At 31.5% G+C, this 19,207-nt stretch overlaps 1 protein-coding gene across 1 annotated transcript in view; it reads left to right on the top strand.

Moving 5' to 3' along the window:
* Positions 1 to 19,207, top strand: part of LOC140044698 (HEAT repeat-containing protein 6-like) — a 51,050-nt gene that overhangs the window by 22,833 nt on the left and 9,010 nt on the right. The window contains exons 19-20 of the mRNA XM_072089327.1: positions 4,908 to 5,039; positions 7,163 to 7,330. Of these exons, the coding sequence (XP_071945428.1) occupies positions 4,908 to 5,039; positions 7,163 to 7,330 (300 nt within the window). The remainder of the gene's footprint in view (positions 1 to 4,907; positions 5,040 to 7,162; positions 7,331 to 19,207) is intronic.

Here is a 19,207-nt window from a genome sequence, read left to right as displayed (position 1 = left end):
CTGACCCAAATCCAACCAACAATATTTTATTAAATTGCATATTTTAAAACTGTCTGTTGATGATCTACAATTTAAAGTGAATTAGATTATGTTCTAATTTAGTACACTTTTATGTATACTATTCTTTATTGATATTTGAAAGTATAATAAATTATGCAAACAACATCCTTGTATTTAATAAATAGTAGATTTCCTTGAAAATGGAAATTAAATTAAAGACTATCCAGGATTCTATTTACTATACTAAAACTTTAGTAGGTTAATTATATAAACTTATTATATTTTTGTATTGTAATATTTTTTCAGTAATTTCATTTTTTATTTATTACCGACATCATTGTCATTCCATCAGTAATTTGCCTTTGGATTTATGTAATATTTAGGCCTACAGATACTGCTTGAGTGAGTGAGTGGCCGAGCGGTTAAGACAGTGCAATTGTAATTACGTAGCCATAACATTTACAAGGGTTCAAGTCTTACTCGCTCCATGGTTCTGGTGGTAGAACGAGTCTTCTCGGATAAGGACTATAAACCGTAGATCCAGTGTACACATATAGCTCATGTGCACTTTTCGAGCAGGTAGGGGGTTACTCCGGTGTACTAGTCCACACACAGCCCCTGTCACACACTGGTGACCAAACCGGTACATCATGGTGTAGAGGGTGGTTGGACCCCCACAAGGGCGTTGGTTTAGGAGAACCAATGACGGCCATCCAGCAAAAACCCCCGCCAGCCCGGAGAAGAGATAGGCACCGCTGGGAGTTATGGGATATGCCTGAGTGTCATATCATGAGTACTACTGTATCTCATCTGCTACACTATGTGGATAAACAAACGAAACAAACATACTGCTTAGAACACAAATTAGTGTTAAAAGCAAGCAAGACATTTGTTTTTATCTAATTGTTACAATACATAGAAACTTTCCCATCATGTGAGTTTGCCAGAACTTATGTGTAAAAGTTTCTCTGACAAAATTCTGAAATTTAAGATATACACTTTTTATGTTTACATGCGACAGCTTCAATTTAATTTTTACATTCATGTGTTGACCCAACCTATATAGAGAAAAAAAAACATTATTTATGTTGTATTGTTAAGATGTAAAATAACATAACTGATTATCATCAGCTTTGCTGTTGTATAGCAAGAATTAAATTACAGTTGTAGAGAATTAAATTATTTCCAAATTATTTTTCATAATTCTTTATATAAGGTTATACTTTGCATAGAAGTTTAGTTTTGTACCCATCCATAACGGTTGTCTGCAGATAACCAATACTTATATGTGGTGATGTCTACTTCTTAGCAACAATCTTATACTGTGTACAGAAATATTCAGATTTAAGAGGTCCTGAAGTAAGTTATGCATTAGAATCCCCTCCTTTGGGACACTGTTATTAAGGGTCTGTTTCTGCTGCATAACGCAATTTAACCGGTTATTTTTAAATAGATTAAAAATAGATAACAATAACAAGACCGCGTTTCTGCTCAATTTGTGCTCCGAAATAACCGGTTAAATCTATGGGTGGTCGTCGGGCAAAACGTCATCATTACCCAAAATGCAATACACTCAGACGGAAGTAGTAAGTTGGCTGTTTGTTTACATCGACGTCGTGAGTACACACGTGTGTATATCGCCGAACATCTCACTCAAACATGTTAAAAAATTAAAATGTTGTCTCCAGGTCTACAAGTTTTGTTTTTTGTAAAGCCTTCTTACATCGCTAATAAAATTAATTCTCATGGCGCCTTCAAGAACATGATGGGGAGGGTCGTGCAGCGCCCGATCGCCTAGGATAATTTTTATCCTCAACAAAGGCGATGAAATACGGCCCTTCCCACGTGAACGACTGTTGTCTTTCGCGAGCGCGGTTCTACAAAACACCAAACGGAAACAAAAACGAGACTCAGATTGTTGCAATACTTACCAAACGAGAGTAGATAATTGTTAATTAATTATGAAAACCCAACTTTTATAGCAAAAATCGTCCGAATTTATGTTAAAAACGATGAGTTTAGCCACAAAAACTTAAATAAAACGAGAGTATCCAAGTCATAGAATATCGCACGCACATAGTGCCTTTAATAAAGTAATGAGTATTGAACATTATTTCGTATATTTATGTACTAACATAAATAAAAACACATTTCTATGCTTAATAAAATCATATTTAATATATTATCAAAGGCTCTGATTACCTTTGTTTTCGGTCGATGTGATGTTTTTCTAACAAATTATATTATGTAAAACGATCAAAGTAAGAATGTTCATTGTTCTCCTATTAAAGGCACTAAGGGCGTGCCATAAATACGCTCGTTTGGATTAAGTTTTTGTTGCTAAATTCATCGTTTATAACATAAATTCGGATGATTTTTGCTATAAAATTTGGGTTTTCATAATTAATTAACCATTATCTACTATCGTTTGGTAGGTATTTGCAACATTCTGAGTCCCTTTTTTGTTTCAGTTTTGGTGTTTATATAGGACCATCCATACCCTTCGCGAGCGTGTACTAACGCCTCAAATTGCTTAGCTTGGGTAGTCGTCCCCGAAACTCCACCCCAAACTCCTCTTTTACTTTCGCAAAAATGCTCTTATTTATTATCTGTGATTCTTTTCTATTGCCTGCCATCCTTCCCCGTACTTTCTCTCCCCCCACAACTGAATAACATATCTTGTGATTTCATTCATCCACATACATGTTCACTTCTTCGTTCGACCAGGGAGTTGTTACTAATAACAACTCCCTGGTTCGACTGTCAAAACCACGAGGAAAACACACATCGTATGCGACGGTATCTGACCCGGGGTCACAACTGTCAATCAAATAACCGTTATTTCGTGTTGCAGCTAAGAATTGCTCAGCGATAACCGGTTAAACGGCGTTCTAACACCGATTTAAATTGGGGTCTGTTTCTGCTGCATAACGCAATTTAACCGGTTATTTTTAAATAGATTAAAAATAGATAACAATAACAAGACCGCGTTTCTGCTCAATTTGTGCTCCGAAATAACCGGTTAAATCTATGGGTGGTCGTCGAGCAAAACGTCATCATTACCCAAAATGCAATACACTAAGACGGAAATAGTAAGTTGGCTGTTTGTTTACATCGACGTCGTGAGTACAATGTACACACGTGTGTATATATCACCGAACATCTCACTCAAACATGTTAAAAAAATTAAATGTTGTCTCCAAGTTTTGTTTTTTGTAAAGCCTACTTACATCGCTAATAAAATTAATTCTCATGGCGCCTTCAATAACATGATGGGGAGGGTCGTGCAGCGCCCGATCGCCTAGGATAATTTTTATCCTCAACAAGGCGATGAAATACGGCCCTTCCCACGTGAACGACTGTTGTCTTTCGCGAGCGCGGTCCTACAAAACACCAAACGGAAACAAAAACGAGACTCAGACTGTTGCAATACTTACCAAACGAGAGTAGATAATTGTTAATTAATTATGAAAACCCAACTTTTATAGCAAAAATCGTCCGAATTTATGTTAAAAACGATGAGTTTAGCCACAAAAACTTAAATAAAACGAGAGTATCCAAGTCATAGAATATCGCACGCACATAGTGCCTTTAATAAAGTAATGAGTATTGAACATTATTTCGTATATTTATGTACTAACATAAATAATAACACATATCTATGCTAATAAAATCATATTTAATATATTATCAAAGGCTCTGATTACCTTTGTTTTCGGTCGATGTGATGTTTTTCTAAAAAATTATATTATGTAAAACGATCAAAGTAAGAATGTTCATTGTTTTCCTATTAAAGGCACTAAGGGCGTGCCATAAATACGCTCGTTTGGATTAAGTTTTTGTTGCTAAATTCATCGTTTATAACATAAATTCGGATGATTTTTGCTATAAAATTTGGGTTTTCATAATTAATTAACCATTATCTACTATCGTTTGGTAGGTATTTGCAACATTCTGAGTCCCTTTTTTGTTTCAGTTTTGGTGTTTATATAGGACCATCCATACCCTTCGCGAGCGTGTACTAACGCCTCAAATTGCTTAGCTTGGGTAGTCCCCGGAACTCCACCCCAAACTCCTCTTTTACTTTCGCAAAAATGCTCTTATTTATTATCTGTGATTCTTTTCTATTGCCTGCCATCCTTCCCCGTACTTTCTCTCCCCCCACAACTGAATAACATATCTTGTGATTTCATTCATCCACATACATGTTCACTTCTTCGTTCGACTGTCAAAACCACGAGGAAAACACACATCGTATGCGACGGTATCTGACCCGGGGTCACAACTGTCAATCAAATAACCGTTATTTCGTGTTGCAGCTAAGAATTGCTCAGCGATAACCGGTTAAACGGCGTTCTAACACCGATTTAAATTGGTGTTTTTAACCGGTTATTTTGCGCTGCCTTTTAACCGGTTACCACAAATTTGTCCTGTTTCTGCTGCCAAGAAAATGGAGTTAATTTATTCACACCGATTTTAATTTATTCACACCGATTTTAACCGGTTATTTTTGATGCAGCAGAAACAGGCCCTTGGTGTTTTTAACCGGTTATTTTGCGCTGCCTTTTAACCGGTTACCACAAATTTGTCCTGTTTCTGCTGCCAAGAAAATGGAGTTAATTTATTCACACCGATTTTAATTTATTCACACCGATTTTAACCGGTTATTTTTGATGCAGCAGAAACAGGCCCTAAGAAGACATTTTCCTGTGAAACAAAGAAAGGAGCAATATATTGCAATATAAACCACTACTGCCAACAAATTTAATTCCATTTGCTAACAAGGCCATCAAGGCCAAATATCCCATTAAACAGACAGTATATTATTAAAGAGACATTTCAAAATGTAGCTACTGTTAAAGCTGCCGTATAATCATTCATACAAGTGAATCTCCTTTTTTTTTCAGGTTCGTTGGAATGCTTGTTATGCCATCAGCAATGCATTTAGAAATCCACATCTTGATATAAGTTCAGCATCCTGGTGTACTGATGTCTACAATTCCATATCAAACATCATTCTAGACTGCAAGAACTTCAAGGTAAACTTGACACACACTTCTTGGAGTATACAATATATAAAACAGTTTTGATAAACGGGTATTGCTAAACACCGCAAACCCCGCAAACCCCCGCAAACCTCCAAAAAAACATAGCAAACCCCACCGAACCAACATAAAAGTGATTGAATCATGTAGTGTACAACCCACTGGGTATATCAATGTAAAAAAAAAATTAAATTTCTACTGTTTACAACTTATTTTTGGGGTAAAACATCATTTTTTGGTCAAAAATGATTGTTAAACCCCGCAAACCTCCAAAAAACCATAGCAAACCCCACCGAACCAACATTAAAGTGATTGAATAATGTAGTGTACGACCCACTCGGTATATAAATATTAAATTTCTACTGTTAACTACTTTTTTGCGGATAAAACATCATTTTTTGGTTAAAAATTAGCAATCATTTTTGACCAAAAAATGATGTTTTACCCCAAAAATAAATAGTTAACAGTAGAAATTTATTATTTTTTTTACATGGATATACCCAGTGGGTTGTACACTACATGATTCAATCACTTTAATGTTGGTTCGGTGGGGTTTGCTATATTTTTTTGGAGGTTTGCGGGGTTTAGCAATCATTTTTGACCAAAAAATGATGTTTTACCCCAAAAATAAATTGTTAACAGTAGAAATTTAATTTTTTTTTTACATGGATATACCCAGTGGGTTGTACACTACATGATTCAATCACTTTTATGTTGGTTCGATGGGGTTTGCTATGTTTTTTTGGAGGTTTGCGGGGGTTTGCGGTGTTTAGCAATACCCTTGATAAACCAGTTCTTTTTTACAACTTTTCCTAATGATATAGAACATGTCTTTCTATTTATTTTTGTCCAGATTACTTTTTCATTCTAAATTAGTTAATTCTAAACTAACTAATTAAGACCACCTGTATGTAAATTTCAAACACCTGTATCAACAATTTTAACCGATCTGTATGTAAATTTCAACCACCTGTATATCCAGTATGTAATGTAAAGGGTATTAAAATATCATTTTTGATTTGTAAAACAGTCTCACAAGATGCAAATACATTGTCAAATTTAAATATACAGCATACTATGAATTGAGCATTAGTAGTAACAGTGCTTGAAATCTAACTTGGTTAAATTTTTCATAATTCTCATTGGAATATTTTAGTTGAGGTCATTGCTCATGATTTTCGTAAATGTATCACTTTCTTCAAATAGTTAACACCCGTTTAAAAAACCCTCTAGCGAGTCTACTTGGTATGTACATCACGATAACACTAGTTTATGTAAAAACAGAATCCATTTTCTGAGCCATTTATCTACTACTTGTTAATATAGTTTATAAGAATTAAAAGCGTCTTTATTAACCTTCGCTCAGTGCACCTGTCAGACTAAATTTGTTACAAGAAAAATGCCTGGTGAATCATAGAGATGTACATAATGTAGAAGATCTATAGATACTAAGTTTATTCAGACTCAGAATTGTCATTGATGTGATAAAAAGCATGTAATACCTGTAGTAGTTGAATGGCCACTTGTACTTGTGTGTTATTAATACTACTGTATAACAAAAGTAATATAAACACATTCAAATTGTTTAAAAATATAATTTTCTTAGTATTAAAGTATTCTTATTTTTCACATCTAAGGCATTTGTATTACACAAATCAGTTGTATGCTTTGTGCATGTAATATTATATTTTAAGTACTTGGAAATGGTTCCATGATGGCTCTGAAACTCTTTTTGTCATAAATTCTGTATTGGAATCATATAGTAAAAATTTCTTTTATAATTCATGATAAAACATTTAAGAAATAAAATAATTATGTACCTAATGGTTTACCTGGATTTTAGATGTAATTACAATTGTTGAAATTAAACTCTTATTCATGTTTTTCACAAGTAGCCTGAGAGAAAAATGTAATTTCAAATAATCTTGTCATCAACTATCGAGCACAACACTTTTAAGTGACAATCTTCATTACCAGTTTTTAATACTAAGTTCCAAATACTATGCCTTTGCGTATAATTGCTGTTAAAGCTTTTAAACGAATGGTGCGCTTTTTATATATCCGATAAAATAATATAAAAAGTCGTTTACAACTGATTAAATCTGATATTCTTTCAGGTAAGAATTAATGCAGCATTAGCACTGTGCTCACCATCGGCGAGATGTTGTTATGGCAACCAGAAGCAATTTTCAGAGATTTTGACATGCGTAGTTCAAGGCCTTGAAAAAAGTGGCGAAGTAGAAGCCGTTTCAGAACTCAAGTACAGAGAAACATTAACTAATCAGGTACGTAAGCAATATATTTTATTTTGCAAGAAAAAAATAAAGTAGAACCCCTCCTTTACCTCTATTTAAGCTCTGTCCACACTATCAAACTAGTTTGACAAAAAAGTTTGGTGTTCCCAAATTTATGGTAGTGATATGACATCATCATGTATGGGCACATCACATTTTTTTGTCACATAAAGTTAACAAATTTGATAAACAAAGAAATTGGTATTATTCAATTCAAATTTATTTATCATATAACAATATGATAAAAAATATATAATAGGCATAAAAAAATAAACCCAAACTAAAACCTTGATATCAAAAGCTAAAAAATAATCTATACACAATATAATTAAAGTTTTTTTTTTAATATTTAAATGAATAATATTAGGAAACATATGACTGCCAAAAAGGTTGTTGTTGTGTGTTGATGTACAGGGCTTTGTATAACTTTCAAAGGAATAGGTTTTCTTATTATATTTTTGTTGCTTCTGATTTGAAATATGATTCTTACCCAGATTATGACAGTTTCACAAATGCATTGATTACAAAAAGGTGAATTAAATGTTAAGTGCTAGAAAATCTGTGGAGTATGTTGGCATTGTAAAGTAATATCATTGAAAATTTAAAAAAAAAAGAATTCCTAATTGGCAAGCTATTAACATAGTTCGATATTCATTTTAGATATGATATGATATACATGTAGATTAATCTTGAGTGTTATGTAATCATATGTTTTTTATGTAGAGGGTGCTACAGCCTGGTGATATATCATGTATCATCATCATTGTGACAAGTTAAATCAAAGACATGCCGATAAATGTTTGAAACACTCTATTGAGTTCCGTATCAAGATCTTTTTTAATATCATGTTGCGTACATTACCGCAATCATCATTGGTTAAATCAAGCTGTAAAGTAGGTATCTATAGTAACGAAAACAGCAAGATTTTACAACAAAGTCGTAACATTACACTAGGGGGTGTTTAAAGCCATTGAAACACATTCATCTGTCACTCTGCGTCAATATGTCAATTTTAATCCTATTCAACAGGTGACGGAATGACCATGCACATTGGTAGTATGATATAGATTTGTTATGGCAATGTAAATATATCAAAAACCGCCCGGAGGAAAATTCCTTCACCACGTTATTAGCGTAGTGTGATGGATTACCAGCAAAGCATGCAAATTCCGTAAACAATTCGTCTGTAAAGTATGACATCCTCATGTTTAGAAAAACTTGAATAACTTGCCAATTATCTATTGTTATCATTTAGCAATTTGTTATAATTGTTTGGAAACCGCTCGTTAGCGTAGTACTGTAAATTGGTAGACAAAGTTGTAACTATAATTAACGCAGTACCAAGTAATCGATCAATGCCGACAAAGACATGTTACAAAAGTCAACTTAATCATGAATTAATCCAATTACATACTTCTCCTTTCAAATTACCACATCTGTAAGTGCGCCAAAGTCTTCCTATGTTTACTGCTCCAGAAATCATCATCATCTTTTTTTTTTATCAAGCTCATTAAACTCGTCGACCTTTAGCCAAACTCAGTCAAATGATTTCACAAAACGCAAGCGGCTTCTTATTGCTCAACATGCTATACTTGTCATTGATTGCAAATTTAAAGCTCTGTCTACATTATCAAACTAAATGTGATGTGCCCATATATGGACATGATGATATCATATCACTACCATATTTTCCACACCACCACCATATTTGAGCACATCACACTTTTTTAGTCAAACTAGTTTGATAGCGTAGACAGAGCTTAAAGATTCCAATTTAAATTTCTTTGAAATAGATAGATAGATAGAATTTGTAATTGTAAAATATTCAGAATACATAGCGTAGAATCTCAATTTATATACTACTTCATGTCATCTCCTTTTAAAACCAATGGCTATAAAGTTTTTAAATGTCAGTATTTTTAGATACGAATACTAAATAAACTCATTACTAATAGATATAACACTTCATATTTTTTTTTAAATAGGTAAAAATAAAAAAAAAAAGTAATGTGTTTATGTAAAAAATGTTCACCTTAAAAGATTCCATGTGACCACCAACTCAAAACTAGGTGATTTTCAAATGTATATGGCTGTTATGAAACTGTAAGGAAAATTATTTCCCTTGAGGTAGATATTGATAACATTTTTATTTTCCAGAAAATGAGTTTTATCTGTGACTGATCTAGGGTTTAGATGACTAACCAATGAAAAGTTAATAGGAGTTACATTTATCAAAATATTATATTAAAATTTATGAGGGGCTAAGCTAAATGCAGATTTAGATTTGTTATGTATATCTTAGCTCCTATAATAATCATCTTAAATTGACGGTTTTCGTAATTAATTTATGTAAATTAAATACATGGTATAGATTGTATGTCGAAGAAGATATTTACTTGCCTTTTCACAAAATGGTCATGGTACTAAATACAATTAGTTTATAAAGTGCAAGTTTAATGGAGAGAATCAATCTTTTAAAGAATGTAAATGTACACAGCATTTATTATTTGTTTTATAAAACACACCATGACTTTATTTAAAGATGTATTGTCCCCTGAAAAAATAATTCTTAAACAAATTTTTGTTGAATATTCCATTTTAATGTAACATAACATAACAAATCCACTTTGACCAAAAATTGGATCGGAAAAAAATGTATTTACCTGATAAAAATGTAAGTAGCCAATTTGAAAAGCAAAAAATGGTCAAATTGGCTGCCGCCAATGGTCAAATTGGCTGCCGCCAATGGATTTTTGGTTGAATTTATCCATATATTTAGTCATTTTATAAGTGAAAACATTATTTTTTTTTTCATTTTTTTTTCTATGGAAGTGATTAACTTTATTAAAACTACAAAATAACATATTCAAAGTCTGATTTAAATCTTCATTTTTTATGTTTTTGGGGGACAATACATCTTTAATCAATCCACAGCTTCTTTCTACTGTATGATGAACACTTACATACACAGTTTGCCGTACATGCTAGAACTAGCATTTAAACGACCAATCACTTGCCTCGCATCGCACAAAATTCTTTTAGTAAAAAAAGTTTCTTTCTATGAAAACCATGATAAAGTAGAGAAAACTGAACAACACATGATATACAAAATATGTCCAGTATTTGATATTTTGACTTCTAAATAAGTCCATATGCATATAACCTTAAATTGCAAAATTTATTTAACTATGTGTATAATTTTAACACTCTCACTCCTGAGAACGATCGAAGATTGATTGAAATGTCGAGAAGTTCAACAATCAGAACTACATTCATGTACATGGTGTACAGCAAACTTATTACATTATACTGTATTGAAGTTTCCAAAATGTATTTAACTACTGAATTTAAATCCTAAAACTCTGTAAAAAGTAATGTTGCTGAACGTGAAATTTCATATTTATATCTAAAATTATGTACCTGTATATAATGTTGTTATACAGGTACTTAATTTTAGATATAAATGTGAAATTTAACATTTTCAGCAGAATTTCTATATAATTTTGGTTAAAAAGATGTATTATTTCATAATTTACCAAGATATGTAATCAATCAAAACTGCTTGCAATATATCTTTATCTTTAATCTGCTCATTCGTACCCCATACCTTCTATAGCAATAACACCCACAATCAATCATAATGCAAAACATTTTCTATGTATCAATCAAAGGTCATATGGTTACATCTTTGAAATCACTAGTCTATCTGTGACATATAGATTTATATATATATATATATATTAGATTTAATAGTTGTATTTTCTTACATATCTTAAATTTGAGTTGATTTGAACTTTTATGTTAGCATTTCCTAAACTCTTTAAGTAATAGAAAACAATAAATTACTTATTACTTAATAAGAAATAGCTATTTTTTCAGATCTGTAAACTGATCTCTATATAATGATGGTTGTTTTTTTAAAATAACTATAACAAATAAAATCATTAATTGGTTTAGAACTATTTTGTAGCAACAGTCAGTTTACAGTTGCTAAGCAGTGTACAGTTGTTAACCAGTTTACAGAGTTGTTAACCAGTTTACAGGGTTGTTAACCAGTTTACAGTTGCTATTACCAGTTACAGGGTTGTTAAACCAATTTACAGTTGCTAAGCAGTGTACAGTTGTGAACCAGTTTACAGGGAATTGTTAACCAGTTTACAGTTGGTAACCAGTTTACAGGGTTGTTAACCAGTTTACATGGTTGTTAACCAATTTACAGTTGATAAGCAGTGTACAGTTGTTAACCAGTTTGTAGGGTTGTTAACCAGTTTATAGTTGTTAACCAGTTTGGTTGTTAGTTTACATGGTTGTTAACCAATTTACAGTTGATAAGCAGTGTACAGTTGTTAACCAGTTTACAGGGTTGTTAACCAGCTGGTTGCTTATCAGTTGACAGTTTTTAACCAGTTTTCAGTTGTATAACTACAGTTTAACCAATTTAAAGTAAAGAAATACAGTAAATCAATTAAATTGTTTAATTAAAATTAATTTTCCCTAAAATATGTTTATACATTTTTTTCTAAAAAATAATTTACTGATAGTGTATAAGTATGTTTTAGGTGAATGGTTAATTAAATCAAACCCATTCTTCTCAGTTTACTCATTGATAAATTGTTTACACTACCAGTACCACTTCTGAAATCCATCAAAGATTTGAATATCGTCTTCTAATTATATTCATGTATTCGCAGGCGCTTTCCACAGAGCCTTTCACGTCAGATCCTACATACCCTGCAGCAAGCCATCGTAATACTATCAATTAAATTGCGCTGACGCCATTCTCAGCTAGTCGTTGACTTCTCATATAAGTCATTTGTTTTGACTGTAAACGTTATTTTTCTTCCATTAATATACACCCAAAGCTGTGCCAATAGTAGGTTTTCTGGAACACATAATTCATGAATCTCTGCAAGTAGAATCTTATCATCAATGTCTATCTCAGTTAACATCTTAGCCAATTTTAACATACAATACACTATTAATTGCCCCTTAAACACACTGCAGGATCAATTTCCTTGTGTGTATTTTAATCATTTACAAACAGAGTACTTTTTCATTTTCCTTATTTATTAAGCTTTCTTAGAATGTTCTACTGTAATTTCATTTCATATCCTAATTTTCTAAAATGCAGATAGAAACTCTAAACCAACAAATAGCAAATTACTCTACTGCAGGTTCTGCAGTAAGTACATTTGTTTATTGCAATAAAATTTATTTTCAATGTACTGTAGAAGTATATTATATATTGCCTTATCTGTAATAAATAGTGTGTATGATTTTCTGACACATTATTATTATGCATTATTGAATAAGCAGGTTAAAGAGTATAACCAAAATGTAGTTAACTGCAGTAACTGCAGTACAATCATTTTGACATATCCCTATTAATAAAAATGAATAATATGTATTTGACTATAATATGTAAGTTAAGTTCCTTGCATGTGACTGACTGTCACAAAATCAAAAGTCCCTATTAAATATCTTCACCAAGGAACACAAATATGTTTTGGCATATGCTCGCTGTATGTGATACTGTATAGGTGGGTGGACGCACGCATCCTTTCTATTTTATAAACAGGATTTATTTTGTGCTTTGAATGTATCAAACTTATTTTCAATCATAGTTGAACAATTTGAAAACCATTCAATTTTATAATGATTTAAATTTTCTGTTAGGACTGCTTTCTTATTTAGACTACCCCTGCCTAAATTCAGTAACAAGTTTTCTGATTTAAGAATATTTCATGCATGTATGAAAAGGTTAATACTAAACATCAATTTAAATAATCAGGTTTAGTATACAGTAGAAAATGTTTAGATTTAGTTTTATTCTGTGCATATATCAATATATCAATGATTCGAACTGATCCTCTGTGGTTTACTAGTTGATGTGCTCGCTCCTATAAAGCAAGATGTTCAAGTTTCAATTAGGCCCATTATTTTGCCATGCAGGTTTTTCAATCAAACTTTTGATCTATAATAATAATATTTATAAGACCATGTTCCTAACTGTACACTATTATTACCCTTAATTTTTGATTATGTATACATATAGGTATCCAAGAATACCAATAAAATTGCTATATATAATCAATTTGCTTCTGTATGATTAACATTGACTTCACTACATGAGGATGATACAAAATGAAGCACTGTGTATTAATGGCAATTTATTCAACTATGAATCTCAATTACTCGTATTATGTACCGCTACTGTATGTATTTTATTTTTTTAAGATTAATCATTTCTGTCTTTGCGTTTGTGTATTTAAATACACTGCAGAAGAACATTATGGCCCTGTTTCTGCTGCCAATCCCAAATATACCGTATAAATATACCGTATAAATATACCGTATATATACCGTATATGAAATTCGTGCACCGTTTCCGCTGCACATACTTCGTGGGTGGGCTGTAAAAAAAGTTGGCTTTCATATACCCAAAATGCATTTTGTGAGACGGAAGTATGGATTGACCTAGAGTCTCGTGTAGTGAGGTTACATGACAAAAACAAAACAATTATGGTTTCTCAAAACGTCTTAGCATTGCTTTCTATTTTAAATCTAATGATCAGAAGTGGCAACGAATTTACATCGCACAAACAATCTAGAAATGTAGAATGGGCATTGACTACATTTATGCAAAGAAGACGACGGCGTTTGCCGATAACTTTGGCGTTATTAAGTCTACCACAAATTCTGCTTTTATTTTGTTTGAGATACTTTTGTAAATCTCGGTATCTCTTCTGTTGCCATGTAGTCTCCCCCCAACCTTCGCTTCTCCCCACAATTGAATTGCAAAAATAGTTATTTCTTCAGTCCACAGTGATATTTTGATCTGTTGCTTGCTTATTATACACGCGTGTGTCAATGCAGCAGAAAAACCCAAACAAACGCGTCACGCTCTGTTAGTTTTTGACCTCGTGTCATGGGCCGGGTCACATATACGGTATATTTTGAGTGCAGCAGAAACGGGGTACGAAATATACGGTATATTTTGGAATATACCGTATAATATCCACAAACGATGGGGATATTTATGCGGTATATATACCGCATATATATACGGTATATTTTTTATGAGACCCATTTCTGCTGCCAAAAAATATACCGTATATAAAATATACCGTATATATACGGTATATTTTTGGCAGCAGAAACGGGGCCTATTAAGGGAACACCTTTGGGACATCAACGTGACCCTTCTTAAGGGTGTCCACTGAATAGGGTTTGACCACAGTATATATATTCCTCTTTTTCATTTCACAAGACACACCTTCAATAGACGTGTTCCTTCAAGGATAGGAGTGTCTCTTGACCACAGGTGTCCCGAAAGATGAGTTGTACTGTGTTCTTTATAGTGGTTTGCTTATAAGCCCAACATTGGGTATAGGCTCACTTTAATATTTAGGATCATTGTCATGTGCCTCCACTCATTACCAAAGTTTGAAGCCTCAAATTGTAGTTGCTTCAAACTTCAGTTTACTTTAAAGAAATTTAATTGTTTAACTTATAGATTACGATTTGTTTTTGTTTTATTAGACTCTTGTCTAGTTGAATTTTTGTAAATTAAAGTTGTAAATTTAAAAGTTTTAATAAAGAAATTTTATTGTTTAACTTATAGATTCCAATCCCAACGATTTGTTTTGTTTTTGTGTTATTAGACTCTGTTGTCTAGTTGAATTTTTGTAAATGAAAGTTGTAAATTTAAAACTTTTAGTTATCCATGTAACATTTTGTTGCACACGTATCTCACGTCTAAATCCCATAGAACCTATCTATAGTACTTCTGTTAATCACTAGGAATATTAACAGGATGTGTTCCGAATTTATCGCATTTAAAGACTGCAAAAGAAACATTGGGTTCACTAAGTGCAACAAAGTAGTTGTACATAATTTTCGTTGTAACAGGTACATTAGGAAACTTTAAGCGTGCTTACAGCCACGTCAATACCGATCACTTACCATATATCAATGCTTCTACAATTAGGCCATATGTCTCATTAAATCAAATATTCTCCCAGGAGAATGGCGCGGTTTATGAGCTGTATGCTGTTTGTATTTCTTGCCTGATATATCAATATATTTAGCCTATTACATTAAACCTCTGTTTGGCCAGCAAAATCTAAGTGGAATTTATATTGCTAGGAAGTTAATGAAAATGATGGGTAATAAATCATACACTGTGTTGAATTATGTGTAGAAGATTAGATGTGAAGCAATGTATTCCAAGTATATTAAGTAAACAATAAGAGAATTGCTAATAGTTTTCTGATATCATATTTTAATGATATTGTAGGAATACGATAGACCACTATGAAAATAGCCATCAAACCCATCATCCCTGATCAAACTACAGTATTGTAGGCGAAGATGGTTTTGACAGGAACTCCTTAAAATTTATATCTGTTTGAAAATAAATCATAACATTTTTTTTATAACACAATTAGGCCTACAGTTGTTTATAAACTTGTACGTTATTGATATGCTAAACATGAAACGCAGGCGTAGTATAGTAGTGCATGACTGCGTAATGACTTCAAACTGCATGTGTCTGTGATGGATTACTGCAGCATTTCATTTTAGTTCCTGGCCACGGTGAATCAATTTTTAAGCAGTGATTGCGTTGAGTTCAATGTCTGTTTCTTATAGTACAGTATGCCAATGAGGAATAGGCCGCCACTTGGAATAAATATATTTATAATTTTCTACAATAACACAACATTTTCAAAGTTTAAAGTTAGATTTAACTGAATTTAAACTTTATTTCTACTCTACTTTAGATTTTTCCAGACACAACATCTTTGAAAGCATTTTTTTTTAGTTTGGAAACAAATGTTTTAACTGAATTAATCTGAATTCTTTTTCTTTCTTTTTTTGGATTCAAAATTATTACAAAAACGTAGTGAAGCAATTTAATTTCTGATTGAAAGTGACGTTTTTTTCTGATTGACCAGTATATCAAATCAAATACATCTGGCATTTACTTAATGTATTTTTTGTCACAGCTTATTACAAGTTTTTCACTTTTTGTGTAACATGTCGTAAATATCTTCTTTTTTTTGTTTCAAATCAACAAATTTGATATATTTTAAAATAAATTGAATGTAGCAACATATATATGTTTCTAAAATCAATTTGTATATTTAACATTTTAGTTGATGTTCAGTTTAATTAAAAAACAACTTTTATCATTATATTATAATGCTATTATAGTATCAGTATTCATCATTATTTCTTCTTTGCAGCATACTCCTCTTTATCAACTTAATCATCATCTTCCTCTTTTTTTATATCACTTTATTTATCATCATTATTATTATTATCTTTATCAGCTTCCTCATCATCCTCTTTTATAGTGTTGCCATAATCTTCGTAAACATTCTTGTCAATGTCATCATTCATTTATCGAAATTATAATTATCAATCGTATCATCAAAATTCTTATCTTTATTTATACCTATCAATACCAACATCATTTTTGTAATTATCTTCATATTCAAAAGTCTTTTCTTTGTCGCCATGCACACGTGTAGACAACCAGAAGTAAAAGTTATCTCAAAGATTGATTTCTTTTTACATTTTTTTATTTTTGGCATTTTGAGATATATTATATTTCTTAATTTAAATTATTTTTCATTTTTTTTATTTTATTTATATACATATTTTTTATCTCTTGCACAATTCGTATAGTACAATATTAGTACACCTTAATACCTGTTGGAGAAGACTACTTAACTAATAAAATCAAATTATTTTTCAATTATAATAACTTGCTTGATTATTCTCGTCAATGGCATAAATTAATTTTTCAATTTGTAACGCACCGCTTTAATATCAATTTTGATAGTGTCATCCAAGGATGATTTAATTCTATTTCATATAATAGAGAATAAACACTGATAATAGTATTTTATTAGCAGTCCTTGATTTCTTTTTAATGGTAAATTTAAAGGTATCGTGCATTTTAGTGTCCCATAAATTACAATTTAAGGGATTTTTATTATATAAATTTTCATTTTTTTTGTGTTCTGGATATAAAGTTTTAATTATTATTTCAATGACTAATATTTTGTCGCAATCAAAATTATATTGTTTCAATAAAATAATGACAAGCGGTCGTATTGATAATTTAATTTATTAATAATCAAAGGTCATAATTAAAATATAATCAAAATATTTTATTAATATTGATGTTAGAGAATATATAAAATCACAAATTTTTAAATTGGTGAAAATAAAATAAATTAATATTTAAACTTGGGGTTTTAGAAATAAATGCTGCCCTCTGGACATATGTAGTAAGTCAGAAATGTTTCTATCACAAAGAAAAAACATAGAATTTTAATAATGGTTTGAAAAGGTTACCTTTAGATGCTGTCCGAATAGAATTACACCGCTCTGGGTTGTGTTTAGGAATGTCAAATTATTAAACTGCATATGTTAAACTGTTTAAATAAGTAATGGTATTATATTATTTATTTAAATAATAACTACAGCTCATAACACCCACCCGTTGACATACATTTTTTTTTTCCTGGTAGAAGAAATGGGTTTACTATATAAAGTTATATATCAAAATAAATTTGTCTGCAATGTGCAGTAGAAATACACCTTTAAAATCTTAGCCAACTATAGATGCATTTATTGCATATCTGCTGTTTGTCATTTGAAATTCATATTTGTATAGCTCATCTTCATCAGTAATAAATCATCAATGTGATAGTGTAGCACTCTACACGTTTTGGTAATACTACTATTAAACTATGCGCTGAGAAAACCCGCCTCAGGGTGACTAAACTTTAACGGCACTACAAGATTCTTTGGCTGACATTTCGCTGATGTTACTGGCGAATTAGAAAAAAATGTGAATCGTATTTAAACTCATAACTCTATTACTACATTAACCGATGAAAAAAACAGTAATGCAAAACTTAATTCCAATCTTCTTATTTAAGAGTGATGAGAGCGTGCTTGTGCGGTTGATGGAATCTTCATTGTCTGCTTTAACGGGACAGATCTTTTGACCATTATTTACTGCCCTCTAACATTTCACATAAAAATCCTCAGATTAGGCTAAATAATAAATCTTGATAGTTACTTTACTGTATATTGTAAGGCTTATAATCTTGAATAGACAGAATCTTTTGTCTATTTAAGTGTCTGTTTTATTGTGATATATTGTGGACGTTCGTCTTTAATCTCATTTGCGAGTGGTTTGTCAAGTAATAATCTCGACCGATTCTTTGCTTGTCTGACGTTATTGAAATGGAAACTCGTAAATTTGATTAAAGTAAAAAATCTGATGTAGTCATATTTTGAGGTAAACTGGAAATATACAGCCTTGCCGAAAATGGAAAATAATGTATTACATAATGAATATTTTTACTCTAGGTTAAAAAAGAAGATACGTCTGTATAGACAAAAATATATATTATTTTTTTAATTTAAAAAACGTCATTTTACAGGGATGTACAGTAAATCATAGGGTGTCAAAATGTGAAAGGTGAGTGGGAAAATTTAAAGCAGTACATTAGTTTTCAGTACTTTCATAGATGGATGTTGTGTTGAAATAAGGCTTTAAAATAAATTTCAGACCAGGTAGATTACATCCATGTCTTTATACATTCTTACCAATATTGATGAATTGTCCAAGAGTTATTTTCTTCAGTTGTTATGGCAAACGCTTATTTTACTTGATTGTAAATCTTCAGAAAAACAATGTGATCACTAATTTGTTAAAACACGGGTACTACTTTCTAAGTGCGATTGCATTTAGGCTACGCTTTTTAGCTTATTAAAGATTTAAATTGTAATTGGACTGAAAGATGAAAAGAAAAACTAGTGTACAGGTCTTGCATATCAAAA

Source organism: Antedon mediterranea, chromosome 3 (genome assembly GCF_964355755.1).
Source record: "Antedon mediterranea chromosome 3, ecAntMedi1.1, whole genome shotgun sequence".
NCBI lineage: Eukaryota > Metazoa > Echinodermata > Crinoidea > Comatulida > Antedonidae > Antedon > Antedon mediterranea.
Note: the sequence above shows the minus strand (reverse complement) of the source record. Positions and strands in the feature narration are given on the sequence as shown.